The sequence below is a fragment of the Centroberyx gerrardi genome, chromosome 4, assembly GCF_048128805.1.
Source record: "Centroberyx gerrardi isolate f3 chromosome 4, fCenGer3.hap1.cur.20231027, whole genome shotgun sequence".
NCBI classification, from domain to species: domain Eukaryota; kingdom Metazoa; phylum Chordata; class Actinopteri; order Beryciformes; family Berycidae; genus Centroberyx; species Centroberyx gerrardi.
The window spans coordinates 21,194,822-21,207,522 of NC_136000.1; the positions used below are offsets into that span (position 1 = coordinate 21,194,822).

The following is a 12,701-nucleotide window of genomic DNA, read 5'->3' on the forward strand; positions in this document are numbered from 1 at the left end:
ACAAAATTTGACCTCAAGAGTCATTCTTGAAAACTGCCTCTTTATTGATAAAGGAATAGTTCACCCAAAAATGAATATTCAGTCATTATCTACTCACCCTCATGCCAGTTGATACACAGGTGAAATTTGTTAGTCCATACAACAGACTTGGATTATGCTTCACGAGCTGTATGGAGTAATTTTATGGCTATTTTTTGTTATTTTTGGAACTCTAACGATCGGTCCTCAAAGACTTCAGTTGTTTTGGAGAAGGCTGCTATGGAGTTGTGCTGGGGAGTGTTATATGGATTAACAAACAAAAAAGTGTTATATGGACTAACTGTTATATGGGGGTGAGTAGATAATGACTGAATTTTCATTTTTGGGTGAACTATTCCTTTAATTCTGTTTTGGTCACTGTCCCGTTCATCATCCCATATCCCAACCCTCTTCTTCTAGGGCCATTGTTCTGTATGTAAACTCGAGTTGTCATAAGTGCCTCAGGAGGGATTATCCCACCATTTTCTAAAAGCCCTGAGTTCATATCTTACAGCTTACTCCCTTTGTGCAACATAAAAAAATCCTCAGAATAACGATGTAGCTCTGATATCCTTCCATCTGTCCTTGAGACTGTCCACCTGTAGCAGTCCCTCGCTTCACTCGAACAGACTCTTAAGACACTCTTAAGAGACTCTTGATTAAAGATAAAAATTTAATTAAACCGTTTTGGTGACAGAGGTGTCAGCACACTTGTGAAAAGTGGCAGAAAACAAACGCAGTGTGAGCTCAGACATGCTGGGGTAGGGTGCTGGAGCCCCTGTACCAAATGCCTCATGGGAGATCCAGTTCCACTTGGCTGGCTGAAGAGCCAATCAGCCGGCAGGAGAGAACTCCGTCAGCCAAATGTCAGGAATGAGGCCACTGAGTCACCGCCTGGATCCATCGTGCTGAATCACTCATCGACTATCCTCACATTTTCAAAACATGAAGAAATTCTAAATGCTAACTGCAATGGGTATCAAGGGATTCATGCAACCCAAATCACATTTGATTCTGTCAAATTGAAGACATCGTGCCACTCGTCACATTTGTTTCAATTTACATATATTTATTACCCAAAGCTGGTATGTGCAGCATTGTTGGTTAACGTTATTACATGAATGCAATAACGGAAAAAGGCTTCAATGCGGTGAAGTCTGGGAGGAAGCATCAGTGAAAGCCAAGTCTGTACAGTAGTCAGTGTATTGAGTGTGATGGGTCTCGTTGATGGGCCATGTGTTTATTTACTAGCCGGTCCAGCCTCTCAGCCTCTCATCATTCTCACAGAAGTCTCCCAGTGCCAGCACCAGCTCCGTCCTTTCTCCCATAAACCATCGGCAAGGCCAAAGCGGTGTAAGGCGGCCATATTTACAGCCCTGGAAGCAATTGGAGGTTAACAATGAGGCCTAGCTGCTGCGGTTTATGAGCTGCCATAAAATTGCCACTATGATTAAAATCTCCGTCAGATGGAAGACAATTGTGGACCTCTTCTTCTCCTCCCTCCTGTGCACTTCTCCCTCTCTTCCTCCCTTCCTCTCCTCTCCTCAACCTCATATACTAGCCCTTTGCCATGTCTAACTGGCCTTTTACAGCCCACTGTCTTATTAATGTCTGGGACAGAGCACTGAGAGCTGCTGTCCTGCCCTTTATATACGTTTTAGGTTGTGTGCATGTGTGTGTGTGTGTGTGTGTGTGTGTGTGTGTGTGGTAATCTGTCTGTCTGTCAGTGTCTGTCTCTGTGTGTGAGGACATAGAGCCATGACTTTCTCTAGTGCCATCTCCATCCTCCATCTGTCATATTTTCCTCATATTTGTTCTTCTGTCTGTCTATCAATGACTGAACAGCAAAATATCTTCACTTCTTTCTTCATTCATTTATTCATCAACTCTGCTCCTCTCTTCTCGCTCCTCTTGTCCTCCAGCCCTTTGTCTCCCACGGAGCCCCGCCCCTCCTCTTCTTCCTCCATCGTTCCCCTTCCCTCCCTCCCTCCCTCTCCTCAAGAGGCATGTGAGATGAAGGGAGGCACCCACGGGAGCAATCTGCCACTGACAGGGAAAGCAGGGAGCAGAGCACAGAATCCACACCTCATTCATATTCACAACACACACGCATGCAAACACACGCGCAGGTGCACATGCACACATGCCCACGCAGGTATACATGGGCATATATACACCCAGTGGCAAAAGGACACACACACATATGCACACACACACACACACACACACACACACATGCTATACCCTACTTTATCTAACCTTAGTGTCAGACTGTCAGCAACAGTGTTAACCACCTGGAGGCTCCCCTGGAGGGGGTAACGCACGCACACACGCACGCACGCACGCACACACACACACACACACACACACACACACACGCACACACACTTTGTGACTGTGTTAATCTACTGCAGTTTTCATCTCCAAAAAGCAGGTGGCCAGAGAGATATTACTTGTCTTTCAGAAAAAGTAAAGTACCTCATGTCGGATCCTGTAATTGCAAAACCTGAAACAGTTCGTCAACACGTATTTAAGATGCTATTTTAGTGATTTGAAGGGAAAGAAAGAGAGGTGCAGAGGCAAACATTTGCTGCTCAGTCCCAGCGTTTCACAAAGGCAGAGAGGAATGTGATTTCTCCCTCTATAGAAGGATTTCTGCTACTCATCTCCTCCCCTGTCTTTACTTCTGATTTTCTCTTGTTTCTTTCCCCCCCCCTCCTCCTTTCCTCTTATGTCTTCCCTTTTGTGTGACCTCTCCTTTCCCCTCTCCCCTCTTTTCCTCCTTGTCTCTAATGTGCTCCAATTAACACTCCCTGTCTGCCACTGCTCTCTCCTTCCATGTAACAACAAACAGAAAAGGTGTGGACACCTTTAGAGGGCTTCTATCAGAAACCAGTGTCCTCTTCCTCACCTTTACTCACTTACACCAAGGAGGCCACTTAACTCGGCCTTTCAGAGAGAGAGAGAGAGAGAGAGAGAGAGAGAGAGAGAGAGAGAGAGAGAGAGAGAGAGAGAGAGAGAGAGAGAGATGAATGTGTGAAAAAAGCGTTATAAAAGACTTCAGGAATTGAAGACAATGTTTACAATGTAAAATTAACAGTGTGAGTGTGTGTGCGTGTGTGTGTGTGTGTGTGTGTGTGTGTGTGTGTGTGTGTGTATGAGTGCCTGTGTGTCCCTGATAGAAAAACTTTAATGTCCTCATTGAGGCAATTTGCTTTGCCTCTTAAAAACACAGCTGCAACTTATTTCAACATTCAACATACAATAATATCACACAGGAGAAGTGGAATCACCTATTAAAATAAAATGCAGACTGTACAATATTAATACAGCTTCAGAGTTGTTGTCATCACCCATCAGGTAACGTGCACATAAAGATAATATAATACATACATACATGTGCATACAATATAACATGTATATACTGTATGTTCCAATACACTGCATACTATAAAGTGCACACCATATAATGCAGCATCACATTCGAGTGCAAACTATCATGAGTAAAATCATCACCTGTGAGTCTGGCTGAGTATTTGTGCAACACTGTCTCATCTCAATAAGGTCACTCCATTTCCTTTTAGGCTGCCTATTAATCTTTGAGTGCACTCGGCCCCGGGGGTTTTCTGTTTGTCTTCATCCATGCCATTTTGTTTTCATTGTCTGAGTTTTCTCTTTCTGAAATGGCAGCTTTAGTGAGCTATTAGTGGAGCGCAAAACATTAGAGGAGCTTAAAAGAGAAGGCAAAAGAGGGAGCCTCTGTGCCCCTGACCCATATTACAGCACATTAAACACACTAAAACATCCTGCTCTTTCTCTCTCTCTCTCTCTCAGTCTCTCTCTCTCACACACACACACAAGTCTGACGTGTGTGTTGATCTTATCTTTGGGTATTGGGCCTAAAAACACAGACTACAGTTTTGACCTTTGGCATTGACATTTTCCGACTGAAGGAGCAGTGCTCAACGTCTCACTGGCGCAGCCTCATATTGACCGAAGGTGTCAATTATGTTGCTTTGGATTTCCTGGGATATTGGTACTGATTGAGCAGAAGACTCTAGAGAGATGTGTAACATATACACACACGCATACACAGGCATGCGTACACACACACACACACACACACACACACACAGGTCAAGCATGGCTGGAACAAAGAGCTGGTAAATGGGTTTGTAAATAATAAATGAAGAGAGATGCAGTTGTAGAGCTGAGCAGAAAAGTCTAACAGACACACACACACACACACACACACACATACACACACATACAAATTTCTCAGCAAAGAACATAATGCTTGCTACAAATAAACCAGCATTATAGATAACCGTAAATGGAGCACAGTCTTATACTGTGCAGATCATAAATCCAAGTAACTACCTCCTGCAATAGGCCAATTCTATCTCCTATATTGTAATCGTTATGATTTAGGGCTTGTTTACCATCCGAGTGTGCACACAGTTCATCTAAGTGATCATCATCTCAAGTAAACTTAATCCATCACCAGTCGTTTAGGGAACAAATGACGAAGCAATGCTATTAAAATTCATAAAGAGCATGCCATAAACTTTTTGACACGTTTTAATGACTTCAGCAGAATGCTTACAGCGCAGCAGAATATTTGAGCTTCGGCGCACGAGACTGACTTATCCGGAGAGCCGCTTTTCATTTGACTGTCACAGAAGAGGAGCCCCAACACTATCAGGCAGGTTTTAGAGTTTAGAGAGGGGCCGTTCAGAAAACCCCTGCCTGTTCCCCTCCATGACTCTTATCTCTTCAAGCACATTTCCTAAAGCCTTGACTTAAATCGATTTTGAAGACGACTGCATTTTAGGAAATGAGATATATCGTTTTCTTCTGTTGGGCTGGTCCCCGCGTGCCGCTAACAGCTAGTCAACAGCCACTCAGCGATATCGTGACAATTTGGGGTTTAACTTTAACTGTGGCTGGGTTTTAAACTCCTGTGGTTCCAGCTTGCGTGGCCACTTCCTTATTGTGTACTGTGTATTGGTGCGATGCAACTGCACAAAGTATACCATACTGTCATGTCTGTCAGTGTAAGCAATACTAAACATACAGGTTAGAAATCAATGTGATCATGTGCTATTGACTGAGAGAGAAATAGAGATCAAGATCCAACAGGGTTGAGTATCGAGAACCGGTGCCGAATTAAGTAGCGGCTCCTGATTGGTCGGAGCGGAAACACAGATAAGCTCCTGTGCAAACTGTGCTGCTAGTGGTTCTTTACCGTCTCATTCATTTTAATTTCTTCACACAACCCAGCGTAATGACGTTTTCTAGGAGGCCACTAGCAATGAGGTAGCAATCAGCATTGTCTGTTTACGTTCTGTGCATTTCCTTCATGGCAGAGAGGTCAAAGCTACAACATGCAACTTTTTTGACACCAAGATAACAGTAAATAAATAGGATGTATTTTACATTGTCTGTGTCAGTCTGTGACCTTGTACATGCATAATCCCCCCTTTGCCTGAAATTAGCTTTTCAGCGATGTCTGGGATGTTTTGGGGACTATACTTTTTGCTTTGGGCACAGCAAGCGGGGAGCTGGGTTGTGGTTATCAAGTGCAGCAAAGTCATAGCAACAACAACAACAAAGGCTGAAAGCCGTAAGCAAAGAAAGTGCAGCATGCGGCAGACAAAACCCACCCAAAAACAGGTGAACATCGGCACTGCTTTTGTTATTGCAGATTGTCTGCATTCGTCATCTGCTTCTTCTGCACCTGTTGTGGGCTTGATGCATGTCAGTTACCTCCACCTCAGGCTAGGTGCCGTTTCAAGGTAGACAGCTCATCAGGATGAGTGACAAGTGCTGGGGCGGGAACTTGCTCAACTGAGGGTGAGGAGGGTGGGACTAATAATAAACTGCCTGCCTCAAGGCGAAAAGTTCCATATTATATCTTTAAAGCATTCAAAAATGGGGGCCTACTTTACTAAAGCAGATGGAAATACAGCTAGATGCAGTTTATGTAAAGAAGATGTTGTGTGCAATGGGGCAATAGCAGCAATTTTATAAAATACTTGCAACTTCAGCATGGAGCTAATTTGAAGCGGTGCAGTGTTTTTGACTGCTTGAGGAAAGTTTCTGCTGAATGTGATTCCTCAAAATACAGACTCGCCCAATAGGGAGTCACATTTTCAAAATAGTGGCTATCTCATTTTGGAATTAAATTCTCCATCTGATGTCCTGAGCTGACTCGTCAACTAGAGAGAACTAGCTGCATATAAAACCTAATTCTGGTTGTTAATCTTTCTGTACTGTAGGTAAATGAACATATCCCTCAACCCCAATTACCTTTACATTCCATTACAATTACATTAGCAAACACCCTTATACCTGCTTGGTATGAGGCTGGAAATATATTTTTTTATATCTGAAATAAATCACAACAGTTTCAAAGGTATGGGTGGGTGATGGGTGGACAAGCATTATACAGCATCACCGCCTTACAGTCACACTCTATTATATTAGTGGAGTCTGAATGAAACTGCATACTTCCCTAATGTGAAACAGGATATTGGGGTGGGACATCATGCAGGGAGGTGTAAACCAGTTAGGGAGAAAAAGGCAGTTTTATTTGATGGGAGAGGCGGAGGGGCGGGATTGTACAAAAATCTGTGATGGTTTTATTGGTTGGAATTAATATGCACAGCTCATTTTCCTGGTAGTGAAAGCAGTGAAACATTTTTATAGAAATATACAAGAATTTTTTTTTTGCATAGGTGTATGGCAGCTTGAATGAGCTACAAAAGGTGAAAAAGTCATTTTTTCATTTGAGTGTGACTTTAATTCAAAGTATTGATAAAATCCTAACAAAATCCAACCCTAATACCCCTAACACCCACCCACTCAGCAGGCATTACGGCTGGAGCGTCAGAGTGTCTCAGCGGTCTACTGCTGCATGTACCAAGTGCTAATGACCTCTGGCAGCGGTTCAACCTCCGTCTCATGTTGCTGTCGGATATCACTCTGTCTACTTTCATGTCTCTCATCACGATAACTATCACAAAAATTCAGAAAATACTTGAGGAGGAGGAGGAGGAGGAGGTGGAGGGTGGACTGCATAATCTCTTAGAAAATATTTGCAATATCTTTCGGACTATGTCTCTCTAAAGCTGGGAACATTATCATTATTCGCTGCAGTGGGCGGGGTCACGAGGCTAAACTGTAGGTGGGTTTCAAACGAGACAAAGAAAAACTTTTGGAATGATAAAACCGATCACACAAGCCATCTCTCTAATGCTTTCTCGCCTACACTAGCCCATTTCGTACGGCCCTTAACCTGTATCTGGCTCTGTATTCAGCATCATCCCTAATCTCTTTTCCATTATGGAGGGAGGGGGCCCCCTCTGCTTTTGGCAGAACGGAGCGCTAATCAGTGGGTACACAGAGAACAGAGCGCCGAGTGTTTGATGATAATTAAGATCTGGACTGTGATTGCCGGAGCCCTGATGAGTTCCTCCACACACCAATGAGCAGGGAACTTCATCGCAGCCTTCGTTACAGAGATGTGGGAGGGGAGGGGGGAGGGGGGAGGGGGGAGGGCGAGGGCAAAGAACAGACAACGAGGAAGAGCAACTGAGCAAGTGCGAATATGGAGAAGGGTGCTAAGTGTTTTCATGAAATGCAGAGTATTACTCTCTGGCAGGCGAGATGAGAAAGAGAGATACAAAGACTGAGGCTGAAGCCAGTCAAGCACGATACAATACGTTTCTCCCCAGCTTCAGCTCCAGCGACATACAGTCAATATTTTGAGTAGAGCGGACAGAAAGAGAGAGAGAGACTCACTGCCGCCTCGTCCTCCCTGCTGTCGCTGGTGTCCTCGCTCTTGTGGTGGCCGGCTGAGGAGCGAGCGTCCCTCTTGCGGCTGGCATCTGTCCCCTCCGTCTGTCTCTCTCCATCTGGACCAGGGAGAGAAAACACAGGGCCACCGGTCAGAGCGCTGGCCTTCCTCATCACGCACTAGATGCTTATGCACATGCATTAGCAGCGGCACCGTCACTGTCATCATCATCCTCGCTGTCAGCATCATCAGCATCAGCATCCTCATTTCCCATCATAATTATCATCATTAATAGCATCATTGTCATCATTAACATCTTCATTATCATCATCATCATTATCTCAGTCACCGATAATTTGGAGCTCTCCCTCATTGTTGTCTCGCTGAGCCTCTCTACTGTAATCACAACCGGATCAAAGTTTCAAAAGACTGAGGAGATTAAGTGCAAAAAAAAATGTAATTGGGACAAGGGAGAAGAATGAAAACCAATCCAGAGGGGAAATGTGCAGAGGGGAGTGAAAATGAAAAAAAAGGAGAGAGAGAGAGAGAGAGAGAGAGAGAGAGAGAGCGAAAGACGGAGAGACATAAAGAATAGTTTTTCTTGCTGCGAAGTGGAGCTGTTGGGATGCTGTCATGCCACAGATGGATTATGGGAGTTTTGCGGCGTGAGGATGACAGTTGCCTTGGCCGGGAGAGAACAGCCAGAATTTAAATCCACTCATTACGAGTATTCGTGTGTGTGTGCGTGTGTGTGTATGCGTGTCCGTCACAGAGCATATGGTCAAAATTCCCATCTCTCTGTGCCGCCAACGAAAAACACACACACACACACACACACACACACACACACACACACACACACACACTGTCATGGACGATCAAATTGGAGCACAATTCAATACAGAGCGGTAACAGGATATTCAACACTTTACGAGTGCCTGGTTATTTAGAGCTACAAGCACTGAATGGATAGCCATAAGGGTTTCTATGCACCTCTACGAGGAGCTCATATAAAGAGGAATCCACACCCTATTCACTCCAATCTCCTTTTTATTTGCACCGCACTGCACTGGATCCCATTTGGCTGCTGTGGTTCAGGAATGCATAACATTGCCGTGGCTTGGATGGGCGGCCGTAAAAGGTGGCGCCTGTGCCATTGACTCTGTCATAAAAAGCAGGAGGGGGAACTTTGCGGGGTCCCAAATGCATTACAGTGGAAGTGGTTCATTACTGTCCGCTGAGCAGAGATGGATGTAGAATGCACACGCGCGTATGGCCGCACACACACACACACACACAGGGGGGTGGGATTGTGATTAAAAGACAGAGTGCGGGGAGAGCGGGTAGCTATAAAGCATAATGAGAGCTAATGGGTTTCCAATATGTCCCCTAAACACTGTCTGAGTGGGCTGAATTGGGGTCGGGGGGGTTAGGGGGGGGATTGATGCGGTCAAGGAGGACAGTAAAGAAGGATAGGTGTACTTGTGCCTGCTTACTCATCATTAACATACAGAGAGAGAGAAAGTGCAAGAGAGAGTGAGTGTGAAAGACCATGACAATAGAATGAAAATGAAATGAAAGGCAAAATGCAAAATGCAAAAAAAAGCTAATGACAAAGTTTTTCTTTTGTACAACTTGTTTTCCATCACATGAAAAGCTCAAGCTAACAATCTGTGTCGAGGATTTGTCTTCCTCATTTGTTTGGATATCGTCTCTCTCCGTTCCCTTTGCGGTGGCACTGATTTCCAGACGACGGTAACAGAAATCCGCTTTGATCCGCGAATCGTCTCGTGTTGCCGAATAAAGGGAAGAGATGAGAAAATCAAACGCGCTCAGAATGCATTTCCGCTTAACCTGCTGGGCTTTGCTCCCTTATCTTTGACTACGCGAAGGTTATGTGTCTACTGACCCCCGTCAACTCGAGACAAAGTGCATCGGAAAAGTCCCCCGACCCCATCAAAAAAACAACAACAACAAAAAAAAAAAGACCCAAAAACATGAAAGTAGGCAAAGAAAGTTGAGGTAGCTCTCAGCGGCTCTCAGTGTGTGCCATTTCTATGTCAAACAAGGCCACTTGAGTCCAGGGCGGCGTGCTGTGAAAGCCGTCACCCGGCAGTCCAGCTTGACACGGACAGGCTAAGTACGGCCTCCGGCGTCTGCGACAGCTCCACCAGATCAAAGAGCAAACACCAAAGTGGAGCCGTGCCGGACTCCGCTTCACTTCCACGCTGGACCGTCTCGCTTCAAGCCTCACTTTCCTGTCATTGTCGAGACATAAATAGTGCGGTACTTCATCTTGGCATGTTTTGATCTTGGCACGCAACCAAAACCTCTCCGCTTGTTAAAATGGGCAAATTGAATGGGAACAATTTGAAAGAACTATATATCAAAACATTACATGAAGAAAAACAAGACTGGGTTGGATGTTGCAATTACTATACAACAAATTCCCCCCAATTCATTGTCAACTTGTTCATATCTACATATCTATGAACACCTACCAGGACAGTTTTACATGACAAAGGTTTGTTAATGCTTTGTGGCTTATTTTGACTTTGTTTTAGTATTTTTAATGCAGACCCTGCTTATTTTTGTTCCTCCTCTGACTGAATACTGCATGAGTCACAGCATGAGTCGACTGCCAGCACAGCTCCACTTGAACCATTTGATGTGAGACTATTAGCAGCGGGCGAGGCACCGGGGAGCAAGGTGAGCTTCCCCTGTGTCTCGCCTCATTTATGTAAGCGCCCATCTTCAAATATGAATGAGGATGCGTAACCACAGGAAACTTTATTTCTGTATTACTTCTAAATATGACAGCAAAGTGACAGCATCAAAGCCAAAAGTGGAGACAGGCGAACGCCCAAAGCTACTGCTGTTGTCTGGAAATAACCCGCTGTCCAAGACTTATGGGTTCAAATGCCTCAATTCTGGCACACACACACACACACTGTGAGCTGATGGTGATGTATCGCGTTTCACATGCAGAAGAAATTCATATTCATGCTGTATAAATGGTCAAACTGACAGTCAAATCGGAGCTCTCCTTAATACCCTCCATAAACAGAGAGAAGATTAAGAGCATTGGAGAAGGAAGGGAGGAAAATCACGTAAACATCAACCAGATGTCAGAAAGCAGTCGCCCAACAAGAAGAGTCGGTAAACATCAACAGAGAACTCACTTTCAAATTATCTCTCTGCACAGAGAACTTTTTATTGTCAAGTATTGTCTTTTGAAGTTTAAAGAGAATCATTTTTGACTGAACTACTTTCCTGAGAATATGACAGTTCTTAAGCTCTAAAGGTATATTACATCTCTGCAGCACAGGCAGAGCTACAGAAAAAAAATACCTTATGAACTGAAACGTAACATGGAAATAACTTTCAAATAATAATTTTATCATTAGCGCCATTTAAACCATTAGTTCTCCTTTTGCAATGTGCCCCATTATGTGGATAAATGTTCAAAAAATCAAAAGAGAACATGCTCTGCTAATATATTCTACAGCAATCCCAGAAGGAGAACGGCAAGCACGTCAAGTGTGTGTGTGTGCGTGTGTGTGTGTGTATGTGTGTGTGTGTGTGTGTGTGTGTGTGTGTGTGTGTGCGTGCGCATTGTGGACAAATGTTCAAACATTCTTCACTAACATATCTCTTAACACTCCCTGAGGGTTGTAGTGTTAGAAATAAAAGCATCTTAAAGGATGTGTGTGTGTGTGTGTGTGTGTGTGTGTGTGTGTGTGTGTGTGTGTGAGTGTGTACGTGCACGTGTGTGTGTGCATATATGCGCTATATGTGTGTGTCCAGACTCAGTGTATGCATGCATGCATGCAGTGCGTGGACACGTGCTTATGTGTAGCTCGTCGGCAAGAAAGTAGCGGTCCTGCGGTGAGACTTAGTCATAAATACTGTTTCAGCGAGCTCCCTGGTGGGGGAGGAAGCCGAGGTTTGTAGAGCAAATCCCACCGAGCTGTGGGGGTGAATCAGCCATCCAGCCATGAGGATGCTCCTTTCATCCCACGCTGGAACTGCTCTTCCCCTAAATAACCGGCGTACATTGCTTTAATTCACTCACATACACCAACGCACACTCACAGATGCGCAAACACATGCACTACTGTATACTACATACTTTATATGAGGAAAGGGGACCGGGAGACCAGGAAACATCCAGGTGTAAATTTACCCAAGATTCCTTGAAGATGCGACCACCTAAACCACCTCTGGAAGTGGTCAGAGACGCATTTGGCCATATAAAGGCAATGTGTCTCCAATCCACATAGGAGCTACATCGACGGACATAAACTTTTATGCATGGATCCAACCAGGCAGCACACACAAAATGTGCAGGTGGGAGGCAGCTTGGACAGTAACATACCTGTCAAAAAAGGGATTATTAGGATACTCGTGGATAGGGAACAAGCGGGATGAGGTATTTTTTTACACTTTTAGAGGATGTAAATACTGCTAGTGGAAGTGGCGTGCAAATCTGTGTTTTGGTAAGGGAAAGATAAATGAGATTTCAGTCTCTATACTGGAGAAACATTTTATTGGCAGGTATAAATATAAAACAGCTACATCAGATCTAGACACAATCCAAAGGTGTAAGGAAGGTGTAAAGCGGGCGATAGATGTCTATGGATGTTTATGGCCTCCTTTACACTTGGCATTAACATGCATCTTGTATGCGGATTGTATCTGGATACAATTTTGCTGTATTGTCTTTACACCTGGCATTAATGATTGTCTCCACTGTCTGCATCAAGTCCACACTGAGATCCGACTGCACTTTTTCATGCAAAATTCACACAACCACATACTGTACATCACTTCCTCCCCCAATGTTTACGTTTTGAAAGAATGGTTGGTATGGGCCATTTGA

The 12,701-nt window shown here is 44.3% G+C and overlaps 1 protein-coding gene across 1 annotated transcript in view; it reads right to left on the minus strand.

Moving 5' to 3' along the window:
- b4galnt4a (beta-1,4-N-acetyl-galactosaminyl transferase 4a) overlaps nucleotides 1-12,701 on the minus strand; it is a 127,782-nt gene that overhangs the window by 76,784 nt on the left and 38,297 nt on the right. Inside the window, exon 2 of the mRNA XM_071895134.2 lies at nucleotides 7,825-7,937. Within this exon, the coding sequence (XP_071751235.2) occupies nucleotides 7,825-7,937 (113 nt within the window). The remainder of the gene's footprint in view (nucleotides 1-7,824; nucleotides 7,938-12,701) is intronic.